At 44.7% G+C, this 18,235-nt stretch overlaps 1 protein-coding gene across 2 annotated transcripts in view; it reads right to left on the reverse strand.

The window, feature by feature from the left end:
- Sbp2 (SECIS-binding protein 2) overlaps positions 1 to 18,235 on the reverse strand; it is a 100,670-nt gene that overhangs the window by 53,568 nt on the left and 28,867 nt on the right. For both annotated transcript variants that reach the window (XM_075692013.1, XM_075692012.1), the window contains one exon: positions 13,464 to 13,827. In XM_075692013.1, coding sequence (XP_075548128.1) covers positions 13,464 to 13,827 — 364 coding nt within the window. The remainder of the gene's footprint in view (positions 1 to 13,463; positions 13,828 to 18,235) is intronic.

The following is an 18,235-nucleotide window of genomic DNA, read 5'->3' on the forward strand; positions in this document are numbered from 1 at the left end:
ACTATGTGTGCTTTGGTATTGGGAATATTGCTTTGGGAGGAAAGTGAGAGCATGGCTGCATGGTTGGACATGCGCAAAAACGTGGCACACCTTAAGTCTGTGCGGCATTGAATGTTTTAAAACATTGGTGAGAATCACTTTGCGGCATTTTAAAGATTTAGATACTGCACGTATTGATTTTTTTTTTTTGCTAGAAGGCACGTGCTCTGCATTATTACAGTATTTGCATTAGAAAAAACCGTGAAATACATGGCAAAAAAGTTAGGAAAGCATGCAGTGCGCGGGGGGTCCCTCAAGGCAGACGAAGGGATAAATGAGTTAGTTAATTCGGGTTTAATGGCGCAAAAGCGACTAGGGCTATGCTGCGCCAGCCACAAGATATTAAGAATTCAAATCTTAAAGCAGTGCAAGCTGCGATAGTTTAGAGTCTGTGTAAAAAACCAGTTTCTTCTAAAAAGCTGAACAAGTCAGTGAAGGGCACTAGTGGTTCATCTCCGAGTATTGATGCGGGGTGTAAAGATATGTGTAAGTTGTAGAGGTTCTGTAAAAGCCTTTGTGCCTTTGTCTCTGTGTTTCAATATTTCGACATGTCATAATAATGTGCATTATGGTGAGTGGTTCATGGCACTTCTCGCAAGTTGGCGGGTTTTCGTTTTGAAGTAGAAAATTGTGTGTCAGGTATGTATGCCCGATTCGAAGTCTACATAGGATCACCTCATAAAAGCGTTGCTGGTAACTGCATGACTTCCATTCTCTAAGCAGGGGTTTTATTGTGTGCAACTTGTTATTTGTGCATGAGTCCCATTCTAGTTGCCATTTTGATGTCAGGGCCTTATGAATCGCTCGAATACTGTCTTTGTATGGAAGTGTTGTTTGTGTTATACCTTTGTGCGCTGCCATGAACGCGCATCTATCTGCTGCTTCATTCCCTGGTATCCCAACATGGCTTGGGACCCAGCAGAATCGTAAGGTTCTTCCGTATTCATTATAGGCCAACATGTTTAGGATATCACCAATTATGGGTTCAGACGCGGAGTTAAGGTTTAGAGCTCTGAGTGCGCTTAACGAATCGGTATATATGATAGTATTCGCCTGCTTGTCACTGGTAATTTTTTTAACTGCCGTCCATATTGCGAAAACTTCGGCGGTAAACACTGAAGAAAAATTATTTATCCGAATGCTATTTTGCCAATTTTTCGTAATTATTCCCACACCTACGTATTCTTGTGTTTTGGAGCCATCGGTGTAAAATTCCGTGTAATGTTTATATTTTTCTTGTATAGCTCGAAACTCTTGTATTATGTGTTCTTGTGGGATGTCTTTTTTCTTTAAATGTGTTAGTGTCCAGTCACATAGCTGTGAAAAGCTGTACCATGGTGGCAACCTTGGTGGCCTTTCAGCAACCTGCAGAGCCTCATGAGGAACATCGTAATTCTGACAGTATTCTTCGTGTCGTAAGATTAGTGGCCGAATCATGTTTGGTTTATTTGTGTAGTGTATCCGTGATTTGCACTGTGTTACGATGCTGTAGCATATATGTTGTGGTGATGATCGAATCCGTAGTACATAGGAAAGTGTAAGTAGTGCTCTGCGTTGCTGTAAGGACGGCTCATTGCAGTCAACATATAAACTTTGGACAGGCGATGTTCTGTACGCACCGCTCGCCAGTCGTAGGCCAAGATTGTGAACTGGATCAAGTCGCTTAATGTAGGACTACCTAGCTGCACCATAAACTACACTACCGTAGTCGAGAATGCTACGTACAAGAGACCGGTATATACGTAATAGACATGTTCGGTCAGATCCCCAGTGCTTGTGCGATAAAACCTTAATGATATTTAGTGCTTTATTTGCTTTTATCTTAGTTGAGTTAATGTGGGCAAGGAAATTCAGTTTTGTGTCAAAAGTTACACCTAAAAATTTGTAGTCTTCTTTGACCGGCAGCGTTGCACCATACAATGTGAGAACTGGAGTGGAGTGTAAGCCTCGCTTCTGGGAAAAGAGAACTGTAACAGTTTTGTGTGTTGAAAAACGGAAACCATTTTTGTCGGCCCATTGTGTCAGATTATTTATCGTTATTTGTAGTTGTCTTTCGCAGGCGGGTAGATTTGAAGCGCGGCAAGCCACTTGCAAATCGTCGACATATAATGAGTGCATAACAGATGATGGGATAATTTTATTAACAGAGTTCATTTTGACTATGAAAAGTGTCGTGCTCAGAATGCAACCCTGTGGTACGCCATTTTCTTGTGTAAATGTGCGTGAAAGTGTTGTGCCGAGACGTACTTGAAATGTTCTATTTGACATGAAATCACATGGACAATTTAGCATTCTGCCGCGAATTCCCAGGTCAGCCAGGTCTCTTAGGATTCCATATCGCCACGTCGTATCATAGGCCTTTTCTAAATCAAAGAAAACCGTCAGACAATATTGCTTGTGTAGGAAGGTGTCACGTATTTCCTGTTCTAGTCGTACGAGATGGTCAATGGTGGAGCAACCCTTTTTGTATCCGCACTGGTGCATATCTATTAGGCGTCTTGTTTCCAGGATAAATGTGAGTCTTGTGTTTATGATGCTCTCATAGGATTTAGCTAGACAGCTTGTTAATGCAATGGGTCTATAGCTACTAGGGGATGTTGCGGGTTTACCAGATTTTAGAAAGGGCACTACTATCGCATTTTTCCAATCTGTGGGCATTACCCCAGACTCCCATATCATATTGAAAAATTTAAGAAGTGTCCCTACCGATGCTTGAGGTAAGTGTGCCAGCATTGTGTAGAGGACACGGTCAAGACCTGTTGCCGTTTTTTTACCGGCAGAGAGAACTCTGTTCAATTCATGTATTGTGAGGGGTTTATTATACATTTCAGCTGAAGCCCCAGTGGTGGGCAGTCTCTGTTTCTCCACCGACTCTTTATATTTTAAGAATGAATTTGTATAGTTCGCCGAGCTGGAGATGTTGTAAAAGTGTTCACCTAATGAGTTGGCTTGGTCCTGTAGTGTTGTATGTGTGCCTGGGCATGTAAGTAGTGGTATTGTGTAAGATGAGTAGTCTCCTCTAAATTTCCTCACCTGATCCCACATTCGTTTTGATGTTACCGTACTATTAATTGAAGAGATGTATTTTTGCCATGATGATTTTTCAGCATGTCTACGAATGAACCGTGCTTTGGCTTTCGCTTGTTTGAAGGTTAACAGGTTGCTATAGGTGGGGTACCTTCGTAGGATTCCCCAGGCCTTATTTTGTGCTTTTTTAGCGTCGGAACACTCCTTCATCCACCAGAGGTTTAGCTTTTTGTGCACAATACCTGATGACTGGGGTATGGCCTTTTCTGCCGCACAGATTATAACCTCAGTGATTTTTTTATTAAGTTTGTCAATACTTAGCTCTGGCGAAAAGACATCGTCTAGTATCGCGTTCTCCATAAAGACCGGCCAGTCCGCGAGCTGTAGTTTCCATCGACGTTGTCTAGTTACTAGGGTTTTTGGTGATGATAGGAGTTTGATGAGTGCGGGTAAGTGGTCGCTGCCATATGACGTGTCGAGAGCTTCCCATTTAAGATCAGTAAAAAGTGAAGGTGAGCAAAAAGCTAAGTCTAAACAACTAAAAGTGCGGGAAGTTGGTAAAAAGTAGGTCGGGGCGCCTGAATTTAAGAGGCAGATGTCATTGGATAAAATAAAATCTTCAACCAACTGTCCTCTTTGGTCAGTTTTGACACTCCCCCATAGAGTACAATGAGCATTAAAATCCCCTACTAAAACAAATGGTTCCGGTAATTGATCTGTTAAATTTTCTAATTGTTTAGTAGTGAAGTGGTTGTGGGGTGGAATATACAGAGAGCAAATGGTGATGGTTTTGTAAGATAGAATGGTGACAGCTACGGCTTCTAAAGATGTGTTTAATTGGACGTTTCGGGTAGGAGTGCCGCCCTGCACGACTATAGCCACTCCGCCTGACAAACGGGTGGAACATTCGCGGCCCCTTCGGACAACGGTGAAACCTTTGAGAATTTGACTATTTTTTGGACCGAGATTTGTTTCCTGAAGACATACAGCAACTGGTGAAAAGATGTTGATGATGTCTTTGATGTCACCTAGATTGTGCATGAGACCTCTACAATTCCAATGAATAATAAAAGCCATTTTAAAATTGAAAGGTGAGAATTGGCACTACGGAATGAATAAGAGGTGAGATGTTAGGTGACATGGAATTTAAAAGGCTTATACAAATGAGCGATAACCTTTAGGTTATCGCTTTCTTATTCTGGGTGGTTATTGGGATTTTTTGAGCGCTTGTCCTTTAGTGTCAATGACACCGGGGTTTTTGCGTCGACCTCCATCGCTCTCTCTGAGGCGCTGGAGGATCGAGAGTTAGGCGCCGAGACACGTGTCTCGGGCCTTGGGGTTCGCTTGATCTTAGGGCCCTGCGGGACTGGTGTCTGCAGGGCGTTTGAAGAGGATGGAGCAGCGTCAGCTGCTTCCACCACGGGGGCGGGAGGGGTCACTGCGGGACCACTGCGCGTGGGCTCGGAGGACTCCTGAAGCCTCTGTGACGCTGCCCCCATCTGCGTCACATCGGCGTAACTTCTTCGCGGAAGGTACGACAGCCGCTTTCTGGCTTCATAGAACGAGATTTTTTCTTTGACTGTTAGAGTAATTACTTCTTTTTCTTTTTTCCAGCAAGGGCAGGACCGCGAATAAGCGGGATGATCTCCCTTGCAGTTGACACAAAGTGGCGAAGAGGTGCAATTGTCAGTTTGGTGATCGTTCGAACTGCATTTAGCACAAGTAGTTCGTCCTCGACATGCATGCGAAGCATGTCCAAACCTTTGGCATTTGAAGCATCGTCTGGGGTTCGGAATATATGGTCTAACATTTACCTTTACATAACCTGCATCCAGCGAGGTAGGCATTACACTCGTTCCGAAGGTGAGTATTACATGTTTTGTGGGGATTTCTTGGTCGTTCCTGCGGATGACAATTCTTTGGACCTTGGTAACATTTTGTTCCTGGAAACCTTCCGGCAGTTCTTCGTCGCTTAAGCCAATAAAATCTTCCTCTGATATTACACCCCTGCTTGTATTTAATGTTCTGTGCGGTGAAATTGTCACTGTTGCGTTACCAATACTGGTAAGTTCTGTGAGCTTTTGCGCTTGGTCTTTGTCATTGAGTTCTAGGAGGAGGTCCCCGCTAGACATTTTTGAGGCTTTGTATGTAGGTCCGATTTTTTCTTTTAGACACTTGGCCACAAGGAATGGAGAGAGCTTTCTCACTGGTACGTTGTTTTCACTGTGCAGTACATAGAACTTAGGAAATGATGGAGCGTTGCTCCGAAAAGAGAACTGGAACGTTGCTTCGGTGCAGCATCTTTTCAGACGCCGATCATAGAGAATAGAGGCTTGCGCTGCCATGAGAAAAATGTGTATGTTCGGCAACAGCGCCGACCGCCCACCACGGAGCCCAACGAGGGGACGCGGCAGAGCTTGTGTACAAGTCTGCAAGGCGCCAGTCGTACGCCGTCGCTATAACCAAATATGGTGTACCCAAGGTAGGATAGCCACACAAGGTTAACCCTAGCCGCCTTGGAGAAAGGAAGTAAATGGAAGAGAGAAGAAGACAGGAAAGATCAAAAAGTGAGAGACAAAGACTAAGATTTGGGGAGAAAGAGACAGGAAGAGACGACTGCCGATTTCCCCCGGGTGGGTCAGTCCGGGGGTGCCGTCTACGTGAAGCCGCCGGGGGGCCCTAAAGGTCCTAACACCCGGCATCGGCTCAACCTCCAGGATCCCCCTTTCCCCGGACACGGCTAAGTCGCGCACGGCTACACGCGGGAGGGTCCAACCCTCGTGTGCTCGGGTACGTGGTGTCGCAACACACCAAACGCCTGCTTGCGCAGACGCCCCTGCGGGGGAAGGGATAAATGAGAATGGAGAGGTAATCGAGTCAATTGGCCCACACTGCGATGTCGCTGCTAGGCTGAAGAAAATGGAGGCTTTCCAGGATGAGCTTGTCAAACAGGTTGAAGAGTTCAAAAATTAGCTAAATATGGAGCGTAATGCACGGAAGGTAGTGGAGAAAAGACTTCAAGCAGCCGAGCAAAAGCTGCACAGGGCCACCATTGTGAACGAAAATGGTCATGACAACGGAACGCTGTCCCCCAATGTAAGAGGAGAGGAAGTGCCAGCAAAATACGAGAAATGCATGCAACATGGTGAGAGGGTAGCTGGAAAGAGCGGCACCTACCTTGAGGCTGCCACGCTGAAAAAGCAAGAGCACAGGGGTCAATGTCCCTTGTCAAGTCCAAATCACACGGAAAAAGATCAAGGGAAGCAGGGAGAGGAAGGAGAGTGAAATGGTGATTATCGCCAGCGATTCGTACCTGGCTAGGTGCTCAGAAGCAATTCTAGAGAGGGTGAAAGGCGATAAAAGAGTGGCAGTAGGGACATTTTCATGGCGGACACTGGGTTCAGTCATGGAGAGAGCAAAAGCAAAGCTCACGGAAAATGCCCACGTGCGCAACCTCGTCATAGTAGCAGGTGGGCTAAATGACGTCCTAAACAGGAAAGGGACAGGACTAGTCCAGCATTTGGTGAAGAGGGTAGACAACTTGCGCGAGCCGTCCCTGAGGTGCAGATTGTAGTGTTCACGATGCCAGATGTGCCTGTACATGACAGTCATAGCCCGTGATCCCGTCAACTTCAGCAACCTCAAAACATTTCTCTTGGCTCATTTTCCACATCACCTCATTAGCAGCCACTACGGCCGTAGTGGCTGCTAATGAGGTGATGTGGAAAATGAGCCAAGAGAAAGGTTTCGAGGTTGCTGAAGTTGACGGGATTCACTTCAATTACAGGCTTGGACAAGAATTGGGCTGGCAAATTGCTAGTCGCACTGTTGCTTTCTTTAGGGGGCCCACAGACGCCCAGGAGGCCATAGTAGGTAGTAATGAAGAAGGTCTCCTAGGGGAACTTCGGAATAGCATCGCTGTCAATAAAAGAAAAAGGAGAGAAACAAGAAAGAGAGCTCACCATGAAAGGAAAAGTGGGCAGAGATTGAGAAGCAGTTAGAGAACAAATAGGGGTGTATCCAGTTACAGAACCGCACCTTAGAGACGGAAGAGCCACCAGTCATTGAGCATTATGTTAGGGAAGGGTGCGCCAGAACTAAGTCAGAAAGCGAGGAGGAGAAGTCGGAATGCTCATCCATCAGGGAGCCAAATGGGAAAGAGTAAATTTATAATGTCAAGAGCATCTTTGGTCATCAGGTACAATGAGTGGAAAAGAAATTTGGCTGGACATGACGTATTTGTGGACCGGAAATAATTGCACAGAGAAGAATAAAGAGTTAGCGGAATGTATAAGTGCTGATATTAAGGGTTTCGGGAATGGTGCTGAAATTGTCCCATTAGGTGACATGAATGCCCACATACAGGACTTAGATGGCTATACTGACAACATTGGGAAGTCAACGCTAAACCTTTGTGAGCAACATAACCTCGTTATCGTGTATACAGGGCCTAAGTGTGAAGGCGAGATCACGTGGGAAGTGGGAAACCAGCAATCGACCATTGATTACTATCTGATGACAGAAGGAATTCATGATAGGTTGAGAGAAATGGTCTTTGATAAGGAAAGGGTATAGCAGCATAGGGAGTGACCATAAACAAATCATTCTGAAAATGGGATATGTAGCTGAGAAAGAGAGCAAGGAGTGCGAAATGGCCACACCAAATTTGAACGCTGAGCTAATAACAAATATAGTCACAAGAGTCGAGGAAGAACTTTGCAAATGGCCAAGAGCAGGAGTATACTGAGCTTCTAAGTGTAATAACGACAGAAATATGGAAAGAGAAACATGTTCGTTGGAAAGTAAAAAAGAAACCGAAAATCTGGTAGAACAGGGAGATACGAGAAGCGATCGAAGACAGAAAGCATCCAGAGAGCACAGGCAGGCAAAGAAGGCACAGTTGCCGCAGGATGAAGTGGCCAGTAAATGGGAAATATACCAGGAGAAAAAGTCAATGGTTCAAATACTGGTGCAAGCAAAGATAAACAGTGAGATTGAACGTTGGTTGTCAGAAATACGTGAGGAAAAGAAGGCCGCACCTAGAATATTTTGGAACCACATAAAATTATTAGGCAGGAAGTCAACAACAATACAACATATCCTAGACGAAGATGGAAACAAACTGGAAGGGGTGATAAAGGGAAAATCAGGCATCCACCCGTTTGTAGCAATTGCTACAAAAGAAACCCATAAGTAAGAATCTATTGGAAGATGGGCGGAAGTAGGGAAACGACAAAAAGCAGACACGTACAAAAACAAAGTTCACAATAGGGGGTCAGAAAATTTGGTTATGGGAATTCATTGTGGAGATTTTTCCTTAATTTTCTTTTAGTTTTTCACATAGGTAGGACATTAGGCAATAAAATAACAAGAACTTGCTGGCACAACCCACCAATCCATTCCAAAGGGGACGCTCATAACATCAATCCATCGTGATCTGATCAACAGCCTTCGTTTATATGAGATACGATCATTTTCGCACTCTCTACCGTTGCATTGGCGCCTAAGGATGACGGCATGAGCTGGAGAAATGCTGCTGCATGTGTGGAGCGCTGCTGCTCTGTGCCCGATGCCAAGTTACGCAAAATCTCGCGAAAGTGATCATATCGCGGAAAGCACTTGACTGAGAATAGAGCTCCACGGCAGTGCTGCTACTGCTGATCAACGCATGTGGCGCACTTTGTACTGCGGGAAATACAGTTTTATATCCTCGAGCAAGCTTGCCAAGAAAGGCTAACGAAATTTCGACAGCAAAGTTTAGTTCTGCAACGTATTGCTTATCTGTGCTGCCTTCACAACAAAATTCTCGCGAAAGCGAATTTTTTCGTGTTCCCCACCGGTTTCATTATTACGGGGTTCAACTGTACTGTTCACTGCCAAGTTGTAAACTTGATATGTAGCTATTTTTATATAATTATTTTATTTTTACCATTTTTATCGAAAGATCAACTTAAATCGGAAATTCCCTTCTAACCATCATTAAATTTAAAATTTCTCTGAAATGCAACAAACTTCATCAGATTTCATGCAGTAGACTAACTATTTATCCTTTCCCATGTATTTGGATAGGAGCTCGAGAGCTAAAGCTTCCTCTTAAAGGGCCCCTGAAACAGTTCGGAAAACCTTTGTAGACGCGTAAGGTACAGCTAAAGTTAATCATTCGCACCATCTCACATTAAGAGAGCTGCGGATGATTACAGGTTACCCTCCTCCATAGCCATGCATTTTCGCCTCAACTCGTTCGTTGAGTGATGGGGGCTAAGCTCTGCCTTCACTGTCTCTGCGTCATGATGGCACGTCATGTTGTCTGCTTCCGGTTGTCTAAGAGTGAGCGCACGAAGCCTCTCCAACCTCTCCACCATCTGCTTGGCAGTCGACTCGAAGCGAGGGCTATCGAAGCAGCATGCGTTGCGAGCATTCTGTCGCAGCGCCGAACGTGTCTGATATTCCGGTAACGACAGGCAAGCTGGGTGTTTCGACGGATCGGTGGAGGCATAAACTCAAGCTGATGAAGGAACTCTAGTGTAGACATACGTGAGCGGCCTGTACAGTCCAGCCACCTGGTGGCGCAGAGCTTAACCAGCCAAACAAAGAGCTAATATTGCTCAAACCAAGTGTAAAACAATTTGAACATTTACAAAAACAACATGTTAACGATTACACTCCCACGAAACATTTACGCCAGCAGCAAATACACTTTGTTACTGCTACTGTGTTTGGTTGAGCTCTGTGCCACCAGGTGGCTGTACCGTGCAGACCATTCACGTTGGCACTTCTGCTCATCCCGTAAAACGGCACAGCCGAACGGCCAGGCCCAGTCCCCTTGCACTTGTGTTTACCCAAATACCAGACTCGCAGAACGCTATTGTGGTAGTAATCCTCCAGTGTAAAGTCATGGCCACAAACGCGCAAATCATGGCGCCCATTGGATAGCGACAGTCCGATGCGCTGCAGCCACTCCGCTTGTCTGCTGCCTTGCAGAGGGACACGATGTCACAGCTTGACATATTGCCAGTCGCTACGTTTGCAGCCCACAATGCAAAAAAGGCAAATCATTGTGCTCACAAAATGACAGACCAATACTGACCACGGAGCTCTCATTAACACGGAGCATTTTGCAACACAAGCAGAGAACACTTGTGTGCCAGAAGTGCTTAAGTGTATTGAGAAATTGTTCTTGTGCATTCTGTATCTGTTACTTTCTTTTTATAGAAACAAATTAACTAACATTCCAACTATTACGAACTACATTTGTTCCCCACAAAGTTGGAAAAATTATCGATGACGCACCCTGGGCAGCCAATCAGATACCTCGCTCTACTAGTGTCACGTAAATGATTAGGGGCGGCTGAAAATTCAGCCAAGTGGTGTGCTGCGATCGGCAGCGGTGTACGTTTTTAAAACCTTATAATAAATTACACACTTTACGCGGAGCACTTATATGCATCAATTAATGATCAGAAGGACCTACTTTAACGACTCAGTACGTTTGCACATCATCAAAATTGTTTGAGGGTCCCTTTAAGGGGCCCCTCATAAGATCTGGCCATTTTGAGCTGACAAGTGCCATGCATACAATGTGCGCTAACAATCATGTCTGCTAAGTATTACATTGCTATGCGCCGCGGAAAGAGCTGAAATTAAAACCAAACGCCGTTTGCCCTTCTCCTTGCAGGCGCCACGCTCCAAGCCGGAGGGATGACGTATGCATGTTAGTGTGCCTACGTACATGTGTCTGCTGTAACGTCGCTCCTCATGACTTCGAGAATTATTCAAGGCAACATTCGTTAGTTGTGTAATCTTTACATCGATACACAAATTAAGGTTCAGAAAACTAATAAAACACACAAACCGAATGTCTGAGTGTATTTGTTTTACTTCACTCCACAGCAAGCGAGATGTACTTCAGTTTTGTGTGCTTGCTCCCACGTCGTACAGTCCCGCATGCTGATACCGCAACTATGCTACTTTCTAGTGTGTTCAAGCGCGCGATCATGCTCTGTGATCCGCTTGTGTGTGCCTCACTGTTTGTGAAGCACTAACTTATACCGCTCATCAGGTGTTCTGGTGCGCAACACAACAGCTCGCGCACGAGGCCGTGAGCAGAACTGTGCCGCGTAGCAAAAGAGCGAGGGAAAGAAAGTGAAGGCGGTGCCCGTGACCTATGCATCACGTGATCCTCAAGGTCTAGCATGGGAAAACACAGGGGAGGAATATCGCTTGTGGAGGCTAGACGGGGCAAATGGAGAGCCTCTCTTGGCAGTGGCACTCGCCTCCTGAAATCATGGGTTTACAGCACTGAAACTTTCTATCTCTGCTATTAATGAACCTATTTGAAAAATTCTTGCAGTTGAACGCTCCCTAGAGGCTACGTACGAACTTCCAGCATATAACCAAAATTTGCTACGAGGCCTGGTAAGGGGCCCTTTAAGACTGCAAAGTAAGCAGAGCGTGAAAAGGGCCTAGTTGGTGTATCATCATCGTTCTGTTGCGCTGTGACAGGTATGGCGACACACGAAGTGCCTTGCCAGCCAAAGCTCAACAGAACAATGAAAAACCGAAATGAAATAGAGTTGGTGGGCAATGCAAGAATACAATGTCGGCAGATGAAAACATAACACTTACTTTACGCCACTGGCTGCAACGAATGGAGGCGCATTTGCTTTGCCGCCTATAAATGAGTGCAGTACACTTCCAATAGCACTATAGTATATATGACAGCTAGATAAATGAACATGCTTACGGCAATAGAATTGGCGGCGACTGCTGCGGATGCAACATGCGATGACTCACAAAATTTTCTAACACAGGAAGAGGAAAATTACTTCGTGCCAGTATTTTTCAAGTGACATGGGCGAGCGAGTACTGCAGGGAAAGCTGCCATGGTAGGTACATACTGCTCTCAAATGTTACACACCTTTTCTTCTTTACATGGGATCTAGCAAGTGAAAATTTATTATATGATCGCAGGTTGGCAATATACTTAACGTTGGTGCTGAAAGATAGTGTTTCCCAGGAACACATTAAAAGTAAAGAAGAGTAACTGTATTCAATCACTTTTATTTTTTTTTGTTATGAATACCAGACATTGGTGCCAGGAAATTGTACAAAACGGGATCGTATAAACGATTTTCTATTGTAAATGAATGTTGTTTTGAATCAAGATAATTTATTTTAATTTGGTAACACTGCATTGTATAGAGTTCATGGAGCTGTAATTACTTCAAATTTGAAGCTACTAACCCTTGTACAATACTAATATTTTGAATGTGCAATAGTGTTGTAAAGCTGCTCTGTAATGGCCTGGCAGTATCATAAAAGACAAACGAAAGAAACAAAAAAAGTATGAGGACTCACTGGAGGGCTGAGGGATTTGTGGGCTTTATACCTCTGTCACACAGGTAACTGCGAACTACTTTGAGCTCTGTCATCTGTACCTTGAAGGAGATGCACTCCAATGTCACGTGGTCGCCTTTCTACTAAGGAAGTTTAACGGAGCTTTTGGTGAAGGGAGTTCAGCAAGTACCATTACGGCTGGATGAAGTACTCTCATTTCCAGATAGCTACTGCTACGAAGAAAACCTCACTAACAAAATCATAACTAGCACATTTATAAATTTTAGCAATATTTCTTTTTCTTGCACAATACACCACATAATATGAGTTTTTAATCTGTTCTTTAAGGACATCAGTGAGTGTACGCTGTACACCAATGCTTCACCATGCTGCATGGGGAAATGTTCCGCCATTTCGTTTGTTGAACCATGTGCTTCGGTTGACACACACCACTTTAACATAAGCCTAGCTCACTGCAAACATACACACATACGATTTCACAGCACACAACCACAACTCGTAGTCAACTGCGCACTGGTCAAACAACATGCACCCATAGGTGCACCTACACACTAGAATATACATACTAGAATAGGGTACACACCAAAACAAGAGTGCATTGTGGCCAGCATCGCTTTCAATGTCGCTATGTTTAGAGAATACAAGTCTTGCAGTGACATATAGCACACTTTCTTGCTACGACTTTATTAGATTGCATACTGGGCAAAAAACCACGTATAGATTGCTTTAAGGGCAACTACATATGTGAAATTTTGCACATGGACACAGGCGCAGCAACGCCGTTTGTGTCCCATGCAGCTCCCGTCGGAAGCTCATCCTGTGCCATGTGACAAGGCCGCGACTTCGTTTTCGTAAATCTCGGTTAGAGAGTTTCATGCTCAACAGAGTTCGCGGGTGCCTCTGTAACAGGGGTATTAGATTTAGAAATAGTGTTCTGTAACAATATTTTTCATAGTGCTAAAGCTAGCTTACATTAGCCAAGCCTAGCTGGTCTAGGCAAGAAAAATGTGTACATAACAACCATCATTGCAACAACTCACCTTGGTGTCCGCTTTTGTCGTCCGTCCTTCCGGTGAGCGCTCCAATGAGTCTTCGGTGCCTCTGCTGCCCAGTGGTGGATACTCATCCACAGAGTCCTTCTGCCTGGCAGGACTTCCAGAGTTCCAGCTCCTCCTCAGGGCTGGCTTCTCATCTTCATGCAGGCCAACCTCCACCACTGGCACATGGCGATCTGCATCTGATCCCTTGCGGTTTCCCCCACCGCGTCCCCCTTGCTGCTGGTACTGCCTGGTCCCATCTCCCTTCAGGACACCACGAAGCAGTGATGAGTGGCGTGTGTCCCGCCGTCCCCGTGCAGCATTCACTCTCACACTGTTTTGGTGAGGCATACGACCACTGCCAATCCTGCATACCACACCGTGCGAGGTGTTTAGTGCTTGAAGACAAAAGCACCGGTTAACAAAATCAATCAAGCCCCAGGTCATTCCCCTTCTTTTCATTTTTTTACTCAGACAATACAGCTTACTAGTTTCTAGACCTGCAGCATGCATTCACCTAGTCCAGATAGCTATTAGCGGCAAGAACTTGGAGTGACGCTCTCTCTCTCGAGTGACGTCACAGCCAGGACACCGCTCGCTTCGACTCGCTTCGCTGCCATGCGCGCTCGTTCCTATGCTTGGGGTATGGGTGGCTCGAGCCATACTTATTTATGGATATGTCGGCTTCTTTCTGTTCCCATGCCTGAACCACAGTTCTTTCTTCAAAAGCGCCTGTGTCTCGAAAATTTGCAGCTTGGATATCGCAAGCTATGTAGTGTTGAAGGGGTCTTCTGGTTTCGCAATGCATATATGCACCGTGACTGTCCATAAATTTTGCGTAAAAAGAATATCTGCAAATTCAACACTCGAAGTTGTGTATGATGCTTTGCGATGATGATGTTGCGATGATGTTATGATGTTTGCGGCTGCTTTCACTGCTCTCTGAAACAGGCCCCCATAAAATGGACTGCTCATGGCTGCTAACATAACGGCGCATCATGTGGAGTATTTACATGGTTAATGCACAAATACTATAGTTGCGATCACCTGAAAGAAAAGTTTCGCATTTAAGATCAAGAGCCAATCAATTACAAGCGATGAAATGTTTCATGGTGGCCCTCAATAGCCATTATTGACAATATGGCACACCCCTCACGCAACGGTAGCAAACGACTGTCGTTATGGCGAAGCACACATCGTTCGCGAAACCCATCAGTTCACAACTTCGAATTGAAACCATGAAGCAGTTTTTTACAGCGTCAACTGCAATGCCTAAAGTATAACTCAAGGCTAGGGCTGAGGATTGGGCGAGTTGGTATTGCATTTTAAAACTGGTACAGCACAACGTAGAAAGGAAGAAACAAGAAAGGAAGCAGCGCTCTATTCCTTCATCTGGCTGGCTCGGCTTGTTTCTTCCTTTCTATGTTGCGCTGTACCAGTTTTGGAATACTCAAGGCACTACAGTGCAGCTTAGGCTGCCTAGAAAAGGAAAATTCAAGCACCTTCTGCCTCACTGTTTCTCGATCCAGTGTTGTTTAATTATACAAACAGAGAACTCTTCGCTTTGTCAGTACATAAAAGGAACCTCGCAAACCTTGATTAGGAAGACACAAGCCTTACATATTTCACTTGATTTTTTTTACCCTCCACCAGGGAATTATGGTATGTTCAGTATATTCCCATACTACTAATGAATGATGCTTCAGCTTCTTTCTGGCTGCAGCCATACGGTCCAAAAGGCATATTTCACTAAAATATTTCGGCCGAGCAGCCTGTGTCAGTTCACAAAACGTATTTGTCATGTATATTCCTCAAGCAACAAACACCAGTAAATTGCCCAAGCGAGTTGAATGTGTAGCACGGAAAAGGAAATATATATTGGTGCTTTCCTTTTTGTATTCTGCAAACAGCTGTGCGCCTCAATTAGCTTTACTTCAAAATACCGCCACTTAATATAAACACATGAAGGACTGCCTAATGTTGAGGAGCAGTTAACCCTGTGATGGTCAATGACGTAAATATACAGCGCCGCGAACAAGTCCGAAAATGGTCGGTGCCGTATATTTACGGCGCCGTCTGTATGTTTAAAAAGCGCGCCAATTTCCTAACTTTTTCTTTTCTGTCATGTGCTGCCACTATGTAGGGATACAGGGAATTTTTTTCACTCGCCACCGTCTCTCGGTTTTCGTCGCATGGCCTGTTTTAGCGCTAGTTTGCTCCCACGCGTCTATATGCCACTGCTTGCGCACTGGCGGGCGTGCGGGCGGGTGGCCGTTTGGATTTTTTGCGGGCGGTTTCGGCTTTTTGCGCTTGCAAAACTGATGGCTATCTCATTCCTAATCGCTCAAAGGGCGACCGCTTGTTTCTCGCTCGTTTAGTGCTCGTGGGGATGCGCATAGGAAGGATGCTGCCGTGCATGCGTTTCCGTTTCTCTTCTTTTAAGACTCGGGAAAACTAACTGCCCTAGCTGGTTGGCGATAAGATGAAGATTAGCGGAAGTTTGTCACACGTGCTGCTTTTTTTGATGGGCACACAACCAAACAGTTTTCTTGAGTGCGTGCACCTACACAGTTCGATTACGCTATGGACGTACGTATTAGTGTAAAAGCAGAAACATTTGAGGCTTGCAAAATATTCTCGTGTGCAGATTTTCAAAGCCTTGAACTATGTGCATAAAATGCATCAAATTGTTAATTCTGATAAGTTTATTTTATTTTTTATTGTTGTTATTCATGAATGAAGAGTGCATATATACCAACGCAAAATATCTTTTTCTCCCTTTACAGTCACCCTAGAATAATTACGGCAATTTTTTTTTCGAAATAAATTCCCAAGAAGAATCGGAATCTACAATAAAGAAAATCGACCCTGGGCGGTCACATATAGCGAAAAAAATCGGCCCTCAAAGTGTTAAAGAAGCAAGTGGTGCTGGTAGAATCTAAACTGCAGTGTCAGTTAAGCCCTCGTGTTACTGCTGAGTGTTGCTGCGAGAGAAATGAAAAAATTCTATATTATACCATGAACTACTCGTCATGAGCAAACCTGTTTTAGCGGATTAAAATGAAGGTAACTGTTGTAGAAGTCATATATAGCCAGCGTTTGTGACATACCTGTTACACCGTTGCAGGTATGGTATCATAACTGGATTCTTGTATGCTATATTTTTGCGGTTGTCGATCCATGCATGAAAAACCCGCAATGGGCTGGTCTGCGCTCCTTCGGCTAGCACTGTAGCATTGCCTTTGAGAACTGTATTGTCTAAGAAATAAGCTCTTTGAATAAATTTTCGTGAGCAATGACGTCGCACAAATATATATGACGACCACCAAAAGTATACAAGCAGAGAGAACCAGAGTGAACAAGCGAAAACACTGCAGGACGTGGCCAGCAGCGCCCAAACTGCAACAGACGACAGGTGGGAGTCTGTGCCCCGACGTCACACGAGCAGTGCTCGCAGCACTCCTGTAGTTCGTTCTTGGGGCTAATTGCGACTTCATGACACACTGGCTTTGTGCATGTAAATCTGAATGGGATGCTCACAAGGAAAACTGGAACAGTTTTCGAATGCGGTAAGAAATTGTTTGCAATTTGAAGACAATGCTGCCACGAACATGCGAGCCACATATTTCAGTGCATGTAAGTGGGAGGTCGCAATCTCATATACATGATTGCTCTCTCTCCTGTGGCTATTATAGCCTGCTTATGATTTTACATATAACCACATGGCAGCGCACAAGACGCCAGCTACTGGGCAACTGTTCATGACCATGAGACATGACACCCCTCCTATATTCTAGCAAACTGGGAAACCGCAGTTGCTAATGCATCCCACTGTCCTGTCACCGCTGCTTTGTCGCTCTTTGCCACCTTTCAGAAGCCAAGCACGAAGGGTTACCAGAAAGTGCACTGCCAAAAATTAGAATGTAGCAATAGGGAGGGCATCGCTGCCTGTGCCACACCAGCTGAGAGGAAATGTGTTGAGGAGGAATGGGAAAAGTAAACATTAGCATCTGTTACTATGTGGCCCTTTTCGCAAATTCCTGTGAGAATATACTGTATTTTTGTACATATAAGCTGTACAATTTTTCTTTTATTTTGCCGTAAAGTTTGGGTGCAGATTAGTATATGGGAATATTGTTGAAGGGGCCCTGAAAGTTTTTGTACGTGGAAAACGATTCCGATCTGTCATCAGAGGTTGCTGTGAATGTGTGAGCCAAATATTACGGCACTGCATGCAGCAAGGAATTCACAATTTCGTGTTGAAGACAGCAAAAAATTGCTTGCTCTCACTTCCACAATGCCATCATGCCGCATCATCACAAGAAGCTGGTCCCACCAACGCTATTGGCTGATTTTGTGAACCCGAGAGCATTCTTAATAATACATAATTGCTAATTTTGAGTTAAATTAAATATACATGTCTGCGATCTCAAAAAGACGGAAAAATCATTTCATCTTTACACTGCTGATGAACATATGCGTAGCTGGGTCTGCTGTGCATCACCTCCGAGACAGCAGCGGAAGTGCTGTGTAGCGTAGTTTACCGCAGCACCCAAGTGGTGCCGCGATGAGCCCTTTTTGGGCACAACACTACAAGTTTCGGGTTGGGTTTTCCCCTCTTAGCTTCGCTGTGTAATTTGCAGTCGCTAGCAGAGACGAAACAAAGACAAAAAGCAGGGTATCGGTGCAATAACTCCATTCATAGTTGAAGGATGCAAAAAATGTCTGCGGCATGAGATTCGCGAAACTATCAGATGCCCTGTAGCCATGAAGTC

This window comes from Dermacentor variabilis, chromosome 5 (assembly GCF_050947875.1).
Source record: "Dermacentor variabilis isolate Ectoservices chromosome 5, ASM5094787v1, whole genome shotgun sequence".
NCBI classification, from domain to species: domain Eukaryota; kingdom Metazoa; phylum Arthropoda; class Arachnida; order Ixodida; family Ixodidae; genus Dermacentor; species Dermacentor variabilis.